This window comes from Lissotriton vulgaris, chromosome 12, assembly GCF_964263255.1.
Source record: "Lissotriton vulgaris chromosome 12, aLisVul1.2, whole genome shotgun sequence".
Taxonomy (NCBI): domain Eukaryota; kingdom Metazoa; phylum Chordata; class Amphibia; order Caudata; family Salamandridae; genus Lissotriton; species Lissotriton vulgaris.
Window position 1 is genome coordinate 106,062,094 of NC_141700.1, and position 15,317 is coordinate 106,077,410.

A 15,317-nucleotide genomic window follows, 5' to 3' on the forward strand; every position below is an offset into this window, starting at 1 on the left:
ATTGCAGACATCTGTAGGGCTGCCACTTGGCAGTTTGTCCATACCTATGCTAAGCATTACAGCCTGGACTCTGATGCCAGGGCAGATGCTCAGGTTGGGCAGGCTTCGCTGAGAAATTTGTTTGCACAGTAGTGGTTCTTCTTTGTTTCTTCCACAGCTGGGTATGGTTGTTTGGGATGGGCTTGCCATTCTATTCACATGACTATGACTATACACAGAGATCCCCTACTACAGGAGGAGTAGGTCCTTACCTGTAACTCCAGTTCTCTAGCAGGGGTATCTCTGTTATAGTCATAAGCAACCCGCCCTCCTCCCCGGTGGATGAAACCTTAATATCCTGAACGTTACAGGCCTGGCTTTATACACCTTCAAAAAGAACTGAAAGTAACTTGCCTTTGGCTGTGCATCATGAATTACTGAGGGTCTCTGGAGGGTTCCTTAAAGGCACGGTACCCATTGACAGACACATAATGGCAGCCTAAGGGGCTTGTCTGTCCAGCCCTTCATCTCTATCATGACAAAGGATTTTTGTGAAGGGGAGTTTCTCTAGGTGTGAAACTAACCAAAATGTTACATTTTGATATTTCTGGCTATCCTTTTCACTTCAGAATGAAGTACTGGCTAGTGTAGCCTTGTTAACTTCAAGCTGCATTATTTGTCTTTGATTTTCACTTAAGTTTCTATGCAGGATTTTTTCTTAAGTGTCTATGCAGTGCTGCAGAAGAGGACAACTTAAGAGACTATTTTGATTGCTCCAGGGTCTACGCACATGGGCGGGACTATTCACGTGATTAGGACTATAACAGAGATACCCCTACTACAGAACTGGAGTTACAGGAAAGAAACTACTCCTTCACAAGATAAGAAGGCTCCATTCCCTTACTGCACGAGCCTAGGGTCTGCCTGTGTCACATTATAGTTAATACAAAGGGGAATCTTCTAATGTTACAGTAAGACCTGCACCCAAACATGCAGGTTATTCAAAGGTGTATTTGTGATCCATTAATGCAAAGCTTTTACTGTTATGGTGAGTACTAGAACGTTAGTCAAAGAAGGCATTACAGTAGGCTGCATACTCCATTTTCTCCAAAAATTGAAACAAACTTATACCAGGGGTCTCCAACTTTTACAGTAGTGAAATCTATCTCAGTTGTTGAGTTAGGTTTAAATTTGGACAGTTAGGTTTTTTCCTGCATTGGCTTTGACTACATTAACACTACCATCTGACGACTTGCTTGCCGTGTATGTCATGTCTACAATTTGCATAGGAAGCTAGATGGAATCAAGCACTTGCCTTTTACCCAGCATTGGCTTACGTTGCTGCTGTCTTCTTACATCTTAGGATTGCTGTGAACCGTGTACGGTGTCGTGGAGACCAAAGAAACACTGATACATGAATAAAGAAAATAATTTATTATAGTGCTAAGTAGTAGTATTTTGCGGATCATAACTTGACAACAGAATCAGAAAAGTATTTAAGAATGAAGTACGACGAGTGAGGACTGATGGTCCGTAGACTTTACCAGAATGCACTTGCAATAAAATTCCCTAAACTCCTGCGTGCTTCAACAGGATAAATTGGAAAATATTAGTACTGGGCCGCAAGATGCAGTTGCTTGTAATCCCAATCTTGCTCTGTTTTGTACGATAGTGAAAAAGACAATTTTCTTGAGGCAATATGCCTGTAATCAAGTAATTTTACCAGCAGCAAAAGTCTGAAGTCTGTACATTTTCACATTTTAACTAGTGCTTTGAAAATGTATCCAACCCTGACCGGCATTTCAAAAAATAATTTGCTCCATGGGTCATGTGTGTGGTGTAGATGTTCCCTGCTACTAGAGACACCAGCTATGCATCAATGTGGTCCAGGAATACCCCGGAAAAGTGCTGAAGGCTCCAGACACACACCTTGCCCTCAGTTCATGAAAATTAGAAAGGGGGGGGGGGGGAAGGGGAGAGAGAAATCTAGTTATGTCCTGTAACCCGGTTGGCAATCCTGGTACATCAACAACTGCTTAAGTGCCAACCATTCTGGTAATTACTTATGGAAAATATAATCCGCTGAGAAAGCATGCCTGCAAAATGCTTGGACTCATTCCACTATAGTGCAATATTGGTTAGTGGCATCTCTAGATACTTGGACCAGTTGGGTGATTTGGTTTGTTGGAGAAGTCAATAAACCTGGATACAGACTCCACAGAGTATTTGTGAACCTGTTGGATAGTGCATTAGTTGGAGATGAAATTAGCAAGTTAGTCATGTGATTTTACTGGCATCAATAAGTAAATTGTGATCTCACCCTTCGTAATTACACCGCTGACAGTTGCTAAGGCGTTGCATGGTCTTCCTCATCTTGGCAAATGCACTATATATGTTCAGCACCAGAGTGAACAATTATGTTACTAAAGCACAATCTCTCCACCACCTTCACCTAGCGACTCATTTACTCCTGCCCAATAGCTGCCATGTTAAAAAAAAAAAAAGATTTGGAAAACTGCCTGGCGCAAGAAATCCACATTATTAGAAGATCAGGGTTCCCTTCTGTCCACAGTGCTCCCGGGCATGCCTTACTGTCGTCGCCACAGGTAAGTCTGGATGGTGTTTGCAGGAGAAATGGTGTTAATGTTTCCATGTTCTGGGTCAGAAATAACAAATGGCACATCTGCCGGAGTCCTGCAGAAAAAGGAGCAGAGGAAATTGAAAGGAGGTGGAGCTGTAGTGACAATTTTTAATCCTCAAAATACTAATGGAAAGGTTGGAACTACATAAGAGCTTGGTCCTCTGATCCCAGATGAAAACTGCACTGCCTGTTCTCTTGGGAAACTAATTGACACCTCAAACCAGTGTCCACCCACCTGAGAACCCATCAAAACCTCTAATCTTCTTCGTATGCATTAGAAGAAGCAAACCAACAACACACCCATGTCTGACCTCAAAGAGAAGCCATCAACAACTCAGGGTATCCCCAGTAAACACCCAACATTTCAACCACATCAACAGATTTCAATGAAAACCATCCTACACCTCAACTACAGTGTCCACAGACCTCAAATAAAATCAACATTTAAATATTAACTACGTTTGGACACCTTAGAATAAATTCACAAATCTACATACATCTCTAGTCAAATCACAGCACTCCGGCACAGCTGTAGGATGCTTGCTAACAGCCTAAATACATCTTTTCTTTTCAAAAGTAAACTAGTTATCATACTCCAACCAAAACATCCACAGACTTTAACAGAAAACCTGCCTACACCAAAAAATTCCTGAACTTTGCAGAATGGCAGACAACCTAACCCAAACGACAGTCCATGAATATCAGCAAGTAATGAAAAGGGACACCTGAACACACGTTCACAATGTTCAGGCCTGCGTAAGAGAGCCTTTTATCAACTCAATTCCAAGCACATCGTCCTCAGACTTCAAAAGGATATAAGCAGCTTAACCCACATTACAGCATCCCAGACCTTCTGTGACAAACCCAAGTCAAGCAAAACAGATACAGGTTTGAAAAAGAATAGGTTAACAACTCAAACCAAACCACAATGTCCACACACCACATGAGGAAAACAGCCAGCTCCTAAACCCATGGGTGCCAGAAGTCCACACAATCTACAGCCTCAAAAGTAAGCCAGCTGACCACTCAGACCTAGCGTCCAGAACACTGAGCTATGAATATAAAACCTTAGCAATATATCATTTCTTTCCAAATAGAAAGCTGAAAAAGCCAGGATGCGGCTGTGGGCTGTGTGATGGAAAACACATTTACAACTACTGCTTTATTTAACCGCATCGCTGCGGCGGCTTTTCCCGCTGTGTGCAGGGTTTTCTAAATACCGCGTTACAGGACGAGCTCAGCTCGTCATCAGCATACGAGCGCCGTAGCTGATGACGAGCTGAGCTCGTCATCAGCATCGAAGGTGTTAAGGAATGGTCTACAACCTGCAGCCCCAAACAACTCCATTAAGTGTCTCTGAAGGGCCACAAAGGCGAGCTGCAATGGTTCTCTAACTAGGATTTCTTGCCTAACGCAACCCCATCCTTCTACAGATGACCCTTTTGTTTCTCACAAACTCATCTTCAAGAAGTCTGTTTAGATTCAGCTCCTTGATATAATCACACAGGTTCCTAAGACGTGCACCAATCCACTTACCTGTTCAAAACCACCACCACTGCTGCGCCGTCGGGCCTCAGGAATGCTACAGACTCTAGGTCACTGGCTTCACTGGAGTCCAGACCAACCCGCTGGGAACCCTCTGAGATAAACTTGCTGTACAGACAAAGAAAATTATTTTAAAGGGGTGTGTGGGCAGTCAGGCTGGCGTAAAAAGAGCGGATCGTCAAACCAAGGGATTCCAGGTGCATTTACTTGGGGGATGTACATGGCAGCAAATGGGAAAAGAGACATAAAAGCATCCTCCCGAAACCAACATTTACTAGAACATGCAGCCGCATGGCCGTTTCAAAGTACCTTTAGTTAAACACACAAATGCATGTCTCAATCAAACACGTATTTTTTGCGTACGGGCTTCAGTATGCAACAAAGGAGAAAGAAGACAATCCTCCTCAAATGGTTGGGAGTCCCACCTCAGCCAAATATTTTGAGACTCATCTGCAGTTTCATCAGTTACAACGTGACATTTTATACCAATGCTTTGCTGAAAAACCAGCCTATCGTGAGATTATTGGGGTCTGTTCTATCTTATCGTGAGATTATTGGGGTCTGTTCTATTGAGTGCTAATGCATGGTGAAGGGGTCTTGTTTAAGTAATATTCATTTTTGTTTTGCATGTAGTGTGAGGAAGGACTAACAATCAATCAAAATTATGTCTAAATAACTTGGCCATTGTCTACAGAGCAGGCAGAACTTTTTTGTAAATGAATAGGAACATACCAATGTGCTGAAGATTGTACTCAAAGTCCAAGATCAGCATTCTTCCATACGCATTGGGAACGATTATGAAGAATGCTTGAAGTTCAAGTGGAAATGCAGCGTAGAAACCAGGCGCCAGCCAAGATCACAGTCAAAATGAGTGTCCAAGCAAGTTCTCAAGTCCAGCTGGCATTTGTGGTTTTTTACTACAGTCTGGCAAGTGCATGGCTAAGACCCTGACTGAATCGTATTGAAAAATACATGGCACAGCCCCAGTGTCTATTTATGTCTTGATGTCTGCTCACCAGGAGAAGACCCAGGACAAATCTCTGATGTTCAAATATCTCCAGTGCATACCAAATAGAAATCAAAGCCATCCTTAGAGATACTATAAAAAACTAACAACCACCAGCCCCCCATGGAAAGAGGGAACTTCAACTTTATATTTAGAGAGATAGGAAAAGGTGGTGTGTCCATGAACTATACACGGTTCAAGACTGAGAGCACCTACAGATCATCCGAGATCAAAGTATGAAATGAATTGGGCCCATAAAAGTGGTCTCCCAGGGACTGAACCTCAAATCACTGGAATCTAAAGGTTCTGTGTCAATGCTGCCAAGAAAGGCCAAACTGGACACAGCATGGGAACCCTTGTAGAGAGATGCAGCCACTCTTTAAAATGAGACCAAATAACAACTGTACTGAAGGAGAACTCTATCTGATTTCGTGTTCCTTTAGGCACCGAAAGTCTGGTGATCAGGGTACCAGTATCCATCCTGGGTACCAGTCCCAATTGCCCTGAAAGAAAAAGAGGGACACAGTCCAAATGAAATGCAGAGATCCAAGAGATTTTCAGAGTCAAGCAACAAAACTTCAGCCACTTACTGGTGCATTGTGCAAAAGTGCAGTATCAGTGGTAAATACGCTGATGAACAATTTGTTCAATGAATCCCTAGCTCAGGCAAGGGTTCTCTCGGGATGGAAGCAGGATTTGCTTCTTACTTTACTTAAGAAGCCTTCTGCTGACCCACAAATTGTGAGCAATTTTAGGCCCATCTCTCTCTGTTGTCCACTAGGACAAAGCTGGTAGAAAAAAATGTCAATAGACCGCTAACTCATTTTCTGTAGGAAAACATTCTACTACAACACTCACAATAAGGTTTTCATTGTGGTTATAGTATTGAGACAGCTCTTCTGGAAGTATGTGAACTTTATAAAAAGCAACCTTGGCCAAAACTCCCCAGTTATGGATGCTGCTGGATCTCTTGGCGGTGTTCGACAAGTCTCTCATGCTATATTGCTTACGAGACTGGAAGCCATGGGCAGTACAGACCGTGCCTTATCCTGGCTTAAGTCCTTTCTCAGCAACCGCACTCAAACGGTCTTTCTTCCACCCTTTACATCTGCAGCAAGACCATTAAACTGTGGCATTCCACAGGGTTCGGTTCTCAGCCCTACCTTTTTAATGTGTATATGTCCCCTTTGGCTAACCTTGTAGTCTTTTGGAGTAAAATAGTATCTTATGCTGACGATTCTCAGCTGCTAGTGGCATTTCATGAAAATGACCCTTCATCTCGGAGCTCTTTTAAATCCTGTCTCAGATCAGTCATAGAATGGATGAATACCAACTTCTTGAAGTTAAACTCTGATAAGACTGAGATTCTCTTTTTTGGTACTAAACTTAGACCCAATTCCAATCTGGTGGCCATTGGAGATGTGTAACCCCCCTTGCCCCTCCCCTGTGGTTAGGAATCTGAGGGTTAAATTTGATGCTGAACTTACCTTTGAATCTCTGATAAAATCGCTGTCTAGTTCCGGTTTCTCAACTCGGAGATCATGGAGACATATGATGCATTTCATTCCTGTAGAACAGCAGAAAACCATTGTTCATGCCTTGATTACCTCTAAACTGGACTTCTCCAATAGTCTATACCTTGGGCTTCCTTCCTTTGTCAGCGTCTTCAGATCATTCAAAACGTTGCAGCCAGACTGATCCTTAAAATTTCTCCCTGGCAACTGATCTCAAATCACTTGCCTTAGCTACACTGGTTACCAATTAAAAGTAGGATCCAGTTCAAGGCCCTCAGCTTTGCTTTTTTAAGCGTTTCCACAAAGGGGACATTTTCCAGAGACCCTGTTTCAAACTATTTTCCAATGCACAATCTCTTCGATTCCAACCACCTCAAGCTGTTTCAAATTCCTCGTATTACTAGATCCAGAAAAGGTGGTTGGTCCTTCTGACAAGTAAACTGTGGAATGCCTTACCCATGGCCTTGAAAAATTGTACTTCTGAGATGGTTTTTAGAAACGGGCGTAAAACATTTCTTTTTGATGCTGCAATGACCTTTTCCTAAGGCGCTTTCTGTATTTCAATGATGTGGACACTTCCTCTCGCTAGCGCCGGGACACCTTTTTAGGGTAGCTGTGTGCTTTACAAATTTATTATGTGAATGGTAAGCCACCATCAGAATATTATTGCAAGTCTGTGAGGCACAGCATGTCCTTAGATATGCCCCAAATTTGCAAGCAGTCAACTAAACATAAAGCGGGGGGGGGGGGGGGGTAAACCGATTGTTCATAAAGAGAAAGCCGCTACCTCAGCTGTAAAATCAGAAGTTATGACAGGCTCAGCTGCAGGTCAGAGTACCAGAACCAGTTGTTCAAGGGTTAAGGGGGGGGGGGGAGGAGGAGTACTGTGCATTGCCTGCCCTTTTGCAGCTTGTCAAGGGCCATGGATTACAAGATGTAGGAGTGGAAATATGCCTCAGCTGATCGGAAAGGCATTATCAAGATATCATGGGAGTCTACCCATCCGGGACACAAAGTAAGGAGCCTATTGCATTCCCCAAATTGTGAGTTACGTCCCTCCCTGCAAGTGGAGCAAAACTTCCTCTGGGTGAAATTCAAACTCATGAGCTCAGCAAGCGGCATGGTTATGGAGTTCATATCCACCAGGAGAGGTGCCAATGGCTTGATGTACTTGGAAAGAACCCAAAACTATCTGGATTTCAATACAGCTCAAAGAAACCCAAACATCCATGCGTGTTGATATGAGACGTTAAAGCTTGGTTGCCAGTGGAGTCCAACCAACTTCTTTTCTTCAAGTAAGGGAGGAAAGAATCTCAGAAATATAAAAGTTGCCTCCAACCCAATTGTCATGACTATTTCAGGATCCAGAGTAGCACCGATGCTGAACTCAATGCTTTTATGCGATGAAGACATTCGGTCCTGAAAGGGAACTCAAACAAGGTGGACTGTAACCCCCTACCGAAAAGATCATTTCACTTGATCGGGCACCTCTTTCTATCCCATCCATCAGGACCCCATACTTGGCAGTGAAACACTAAATTCAGTGCCCCCTGGAACCAACATATGCAGACCCATCACACACCAAAAACACAAGACAAGCCGCTTATACAGATGAGATCTAATCTAGCAGAGGGATGGTTGGTCATTTTGGTCACAGTACACAGAGCTGTAAGGCAGAAACCAGATAAGACATCTTACATTTACAGACTAACCTAGATCTTCAACAATGTAACTATAAGGTGAAGAGACTGTGGAAGCCCTGACCAGCAATTATCCTGGTATCAGCAGTGGTGCCTGGAAGCTATGGAAATACCACAAGCACGGTCATAATATTGAAAAATAGACTGTGTGCAAGCACCCAGACTAAAAAGGATTAGAACTGGAAAGGACTGTCCTCTGTCACACATCAGAGAAGCCTTCTGAGAGCCCAACTAAGGATATGAAATTAGGCATCCATCAGATCAAGAGCACAAAGACAGTCCCCTGAATGAGCCCATAATTTGTGCCACGGACATCTTAAATTATCCTTCGGAGTGCTACAGGTGTAGGAAAGTGACACTTTTTGACATTTTGCTCACTGGCACGGATGCTGCGGATTGGTAGAGCTCTGGGTCCCTGCTGAAAAGGCCCCAGTGCCAGTGCTCTCTCACTAAAACGATGACAAATGCTTAATTGTAACCCAATGGCAAGGACTTTTGCACCACTGTCAGTCCCTAGTAAATGGTACCCCTGGTACCAAGGGAATGGCACTAAAGACAGTCTCCAAGTCCTGCAACATGTGTTCTGCCACCTTCAGGGACCCATACACAAACTGTATGCACAAGGACATTGCAGAATGTGTGAAATGGTGCAAGCCATTTTGAAAACACAACGTTATCCACTCACTGTGTGCCATGCCCATGTACACTGCATGTACCATATGCATGTCACCCCTACAGCACGCCTTGGACCCTTGGGGCACAGAGTGCATTATAGTACAGGAGCAGCTGTGCCCCTGTGGTGGCTAGTTCCAGTGCTAGACAAGTGACCAGGACGCCATCTTAAGGAAATGGACTGGACACTGGTCATTACAAGTTATCCAGCTACATGATGGCTTCACTGAAAGAAATGGTGTTTGGTATCAAACACCTCGTTTTTATAAATCAATACTAATGCAGATTACGACATGCACCCAGAGGGCACCTAAGAGTTGCTCCCTGATACCCTACTAGTCACAGTGTGCTGCCTTACTGGTATCATCCAGCCTGCCGGCACAGATTAGTTTCTGACCAACCCCTGCAGCCCTCCCACCCCCCCTCACCAAGGAAGAGCCCACGCTCTCAGAGGTCAGAAACAATGCCAGCTTCGGCAGAAGGAGTTCACGCCTCCTCCAGTAGGGTGACTAGCAGATTAGCGTTTCAAAGCCTCTACCACCTTTGAAATGCAGCCCAAGCTTCCCCCAGACCTGGGAAATGCCACCCCCAGCCCTGAGGCCCATTTTGCACCAGAGCAGGTGGGACATTTGTTAGTCAGAAGGCGTGTCACATTTACAGACTAGCCACACCCCTAAGGTGGGCCACCTGAAGTGGACAGTAAAAGAAGGGTTTCACCATTTTAGTTTTGGTGAAACTAGGAACTCTGGGTCAGGATTATGACTGCTCCTCGCAGGAAGTGGTCATATAGGGAGTGAAGACACCCCAGGGGAAGGTAGGTTACTGCACTCCTCTAAAAGCCCCTAATTCCGTATTTAGGGTCCTCCCCCAACCCCTAAACCAGAAAGACAGATTTGTCTACCTGGGAACAGAAGGACACAAAAGATCTGTCACCGTAAGAATGGAGGACCTACACTGAAGTTGGCACCAAACCCTGCCTGGCTGCTGGTACCGCGACAACTGCAAAGACCCAATTCTTCCAAAAGCTGTGCATCCTCCTCTACAGTGGGAGGACTGTCCAGCACTTCGCCAACCATTTAGCATCTCCCTTGGAGTGGAGGAGCCATCCTCCTGAATCTAAAGGCACCACATTCACTTGTGTGGTACGCTGGCTATGGAGCATCATGCCAGGGAGAGGTTTTCGTGGTTTCAAGAGGTCAGTCTAGTCTCTCCACGGAGTTAGGAGACGCTAGACCCTCCAGGAGCTTCCCGGCACCAATAACTTTGATACTGGAGCACTTGCAGCAACCAAGGCTTGTTAGTGTACAGCACAGACACCACCGCTGCCGAAGCTGATCTGCATGAAGAGGGACTTAAGGACCGATGAGGCTGAAACTAAGTGGCCCTGCAGTCTTGTTTTCCTCCCCTCACAGACTAAGATCCTTGAGAGCTTCCAACGCAAGTGGCCAGCCCGCTAAACACCTCTGCACCCTAGCCACATAGCCCAGGTTCACAACAACTGACTGCTCCCTCTTGCTCCAAAGACCCTCAGGAGCCAAGCCCCTCTTTGGGTTCAGCTGGAATTGTCCCCAAGTCCCCACTTGCAGCATGTGTTTTCAGGTGTCCGTTAACTTCAACGGTGTAGCGCTCAAGGCTACCGACACGCCCAGCACCTCTGCACTCAGACACGCCAGGGCAGGCAAACTAAAACGGATAGTGGTTCTTTGGACCATAGCCCCCTAGCACACTAAGTTCCAAGGGGCACCACTGAACTGTGACTAAAAGTATTTTGTTTGTAGTATTTGTCTTACTCCCATAGAATAACATTTCTACGTTCAAGGCTCATACCTCCAAAACCTTTATTTTTGCATTTGGCTGTTTTCTTGTAAAATCCATAAATCTGAAAGTGCTTAACTGATCCCGATGATCTTGGTATCTAAAAATATATATAAAAATCAGTGTTATTTTTATTAATTGTTCTCGGATTTCTTCCCGAGTGAGTTTACCATTTATTGACTCTGTGTGTGCAACAAATGCTCAATTCTCTTCTCCGATACGCTTAAGCTGCTTGATCACCCTACCACCAATGGAGCACATAGTAAGAGTTCTTGTAGGAAAGTGTCCCTTTTTGTATGGTCACCCCCTCTCCCCACACACACACCTTTTACTCCAAACGCTGATGATTATGACCGATAGAGCACTGGAGTCTGCTGCCCAGACCCCTGTGCTCTCTCCTAAAACTATTATGTTTGACTTGGTAATTCCAAATTGGCAAAGATTTTACCCCCTTATAAGGTGCGAAAGTGTGCCAGGACAAGTAGGTTTATTCATAATAAACTGGAAAAATGCATTGAATATTGGAATCTGGTATTTATTTGGCAAAGTGAAGGATCAAATTCACAAGTGATTTTTAATGTGACAGAATCGCGAGAGCCAAACTAACTGAGGCACAGCCAACACGTGTTTCGCCCCCTCTTGGCTTGCAATTCTGGGGCTTTTTCAAGACTGATGGGTAAATGCAACAAAAACCCCAGAAAAATATGTACAAAATCAAATAAATCCATTAATGAAAAATCATATCAAAGTAAACACACATTACTGTGTTTGGTTATCCATTTTCCAAAAATGTGAAAATCATAAAATACATAATATGTTTTGAAATTCAAAATGGGTAAGAAATGAAAGAGAAGGTGAAAAGGATGCAGATATTCAAAGGATTTTTCCAGTTTATTACGAATAAACCTACTTGTCCGAGCACATTTTTGCATCTACTTAACTAATGTTCCCACGGGCAAGTGCCAATAAACTTATCCTCATTTAACACAGGTCGGGCAATCCATCAGGATCCTTTACCTCTCGCATTTGGAAACCACCTTATAAGGCCCTAGTATATGGTACCTAGGGTATTAGCCGTAAAGGGGCCCCCAGAGCAGCAGCACGGTTTTGTGCCACCCTAGTTGACACAGCAAACTAATGACAGAAGGCCTGCCATTGTAGACTACAGGAGCAATGCAAACTGCTCGAACCAGACTGTGCCTTCACCATGTGTGGCACAGTCTCCTACACTGCCGTTAATACATGTGAAGCACCCCTAAGGTAGGCCTCCTTAACCAGGAGGCAGGGTGCAGTATATTAAAGATGAAGGCATATTTTGCAAGCTAATATATCCCTATAGTGGCTTTCCCCATTGGAAACTACTATACGTGATAGCGGCCATAGGATAACATGGGCTGCCAATCAGGCACTCTTGAGATTGGCAGCTACATTATGGTACGACTAAAATATGTCATGTTTGGTATCAAACATGTCTTCTCATTCAGACACAATTCTCGTGTGAAGTGGCATACACCCATGTGGCAACTTAGAAGTTGCACACCTGGTTGTCCCAGCTTTACTGTGCTCTGGCTGACCAGCCTGTGCTTTTCAGTGCCTCCTGCCGCAAAGACAGGATTCTGACCTGCAGCCAGGCAGTGTAATCTCTCCTAAGAGTCAGTGATAAATGCTTGGGCAGAAAGGAGGTCACACCCCCCTCCTCCCAAGCAGGCTGGTGAAGTGGCACATCAAGGCGGTGAACTTCAAAGACCACATCGCCTCTGATATGCATTAGGGCTGACTCCCAGTGGAGGAAACAGTCCTTCCCCTGCCCCAGGCAAATTTGCATCCGGGCAAGATGGGAAACTAGATATGCCGGAGGTGTACACCACCAGGAAGGCTGGCCACACCTAGGGTTCAACATTTGTTGCTGCAGCAATTTTTGCCTTACGTGAGATGGGTATGACCAGATGTGGGTCCCTTGCTCGCTGTGCCACTGGATTCAAGCTAGCCTGGCTGATGAGTTGATACCCCGAAATCGGTCCCAGGATGCTTGTTCCCAGTCTGGCAGTTTGGGCTTGACTGTTCCCATGAGTAGGTAGGGTCAACACAGATTTGCATATGGCTGGATCCAAACTGGGGTGGTGTGGGGAGCAAAAGAACAATGTTTTAACCCAGATCACTTGACTGGGGTTGAATGTTTGATTTATTCAGCATTTCATCCATCATTTGTTGCTGCACACCTCTAGGATGGGAAACCTGATCTGTACACCTTAAACTAAATTCTGGCATCTTCAGGAGGGCAGAAATAGTGGGCTTTGGCTTGAAAAGTTGACCTACACTACTGGATGTGGTCACCTCAGGGGCGGATTAGCTACAGGGACTAGCTAGCTAGCTACTAATGAGCCCCCTCGCAGCCATCACACACCAACACAACCTCAACATCATCTCCTACGCCGACGAGACCCAACTGATCCTCTCCCTCACCAAAGACCCCACCACCGCCAGAGCCAGCCTACATGAAGGGATGAAAGACGTCGCCGACTGGATGAAGAACAGCCGCCTGAAACTAAACTCAGACAAGACGGAAGTCCTCTTCCTGGGATCATCACCCTCCGCCTGGGACGACTCCTGGTGGCCCCCTGCCCTGGGCACCGCCCCCAAGCCAACGGACCACGCATGCAACCTGGGCTTCATCCTGGGCTCCTCCCTCTCGATGACTAGACAAGTCAACGCCATTTCCTCATCATGCTTCAACACCCTGCGCATGCTCCGCAAGATCTTCAGATGGATCCCCACAGAAACCAGGAAGACTGTTACCCAGGCACTCGTCACCAGCCGACTGGACTACGGGAACACCCTCTACGCCGGAACCATAGCCAAACTTCAAAAAAGACTCCAACGCATCCAGAACGCCTCCGCACGACTCATCCTGGACATACCCCGACAAATCCACATCACCGGACACCTGAGAGACCTGCACTGGCTCCCAGTCAACAAGAGAATCACGTTCAGACTTCTCACCCACGCACACAAGGCTCTCCACGACCTGGCTCCCAAGTACCTCAACGACCGCATGACCTTCTACACGCCCACCCGCCAGCTACGATCGACCAGCCACGCCCTCGCCACCGTACCACGCATCCGCAGAGCCACCACCGGAGGAAGATCCTTCTCCTACCTGGCAGCCAAGACTTGGAACTCCCTCCCCACCCACCTTCGCCGAACCCAAGACCATCTCTCTTTCAGGAAGCAGCTCAAGACCTGGCTGTTCGAGCAGTAACATACCCCTCTCCCCCAGCGCCTTGAGACCCTCCCGGGTGAGTAGCGCGCTTTACAAATGCCGTGATTGATTGATTGATTGAGCTACCCGTTGGCTACTAGCTCCCACACCACTAACTCCTCTAAATATAGGAGTTACCCCCTGACACCAGAACTTCAGATCTGAACAACTTACTTCAAAGAGGAGAACCGTGTTGCAGACAACAGGACTTTGCCCACTGGACAAAACAAAATAGGGATACTTTGATCCGGAGGCAACAGATTTGGAACAGAGTGAACGACCGTCATCCTTGGCCAAGACTCAACACTCTCAAAAACACCGACCCTTACGGGAGCCAGAAGCACCCTCGGTCTTCCCTGGACAAGTGACACTAGTACCCTGCAAACTGCAGGTGAAAACACTCACCGGATCCAAAGAATCATGGGACAGTGGGCCCTCCGAGGGATAGCCCAAATCCAGGTGGTCCGGTGCACTGTGGGAGTTATAGTCCTGCTCTGAAGTTTCAGGCCGCTACGTTACTCCCCCGGACCTAGTTAAGTTCCAGAAAGTTTTTGCTGTGCTGAATGCTGCCAAGGCTTGTGTTCACCAACCGGGTAACCGACCCACACACTCGAAGCTGCCTCTACAGGGAACATCATGCAACCATCATCCAACATTAGCACTGTGTACCTGTTGTGTATCTGCATTTTGTTTCTTGCAGCACTGTGTAGGCGATAAAAACAGAATCGCCTGCGGTTCCTGCTCAGCACCAAGAACAGCCAGAACAACTCTGTACCCGGACTCCACCGGCCTGGTAAAATTGATTGTTGCGGCCTGGTCCTGGGGCCGGCATGATCATAACCCTATAAGGATTCAAGTAACTCGATCAGCAAGTACTAGTCACTAGTGGATTTTGCCATTGACCGCATGTTAAGTTGTTTATGTATTTTATTGCACTTATTTAATATTGCTTAAAAAATCTATAACATCTGTTATATGTATGCTATTCCATTCGTTTTGGCGGCACAATTAAGATAAAATTCACTCTATGTTCCAAACACTTCCATGTTCCTCTTGTAAAGCCCGACTGTTTTTTGCCCCTCTACCAGTACTGAGCTAACAATGTTTTTGAGCGAATCCAATCACCACCTTTGGGGTATTGTGATACTGTTACATGGTAAGACTACCCAGCCATGCCACACAATAT

General features: G+C 45.6%; 1 protein-coding gene across 2 annotated transcripts in view; it reads right to left on the minus strand.

The window, feature by feature from the left end:
* Positions 1-1,398: 1,398 nt before the first annotated feature.
* Positions 1,399-15,317, minus strand: part of GBA1 (glucosylceramidase beta 1) — an 84,234-nt gene continuing 70,315 nt past the window's right edge. For both annotated transcript variants that reach the window (XM_086947392.1, XM_086947393.1), the window contains 2 exons: positions 4,157-4,273; positions 1,399-2,673 (listed from right to left, as the gene is read on the minus strand). In XM_086947392.1, coding sequence (XP_086803518.1) covers positions 2,568-2,673; positions 4,157-4,273 — 223 coding nt within the window. In that variant the 3' untranslated portion in view covers positions 1,399-2,567. The remainder of the gene's footprint in view (positions 2,674-4,156; positions 4,274-15,317) is intronic.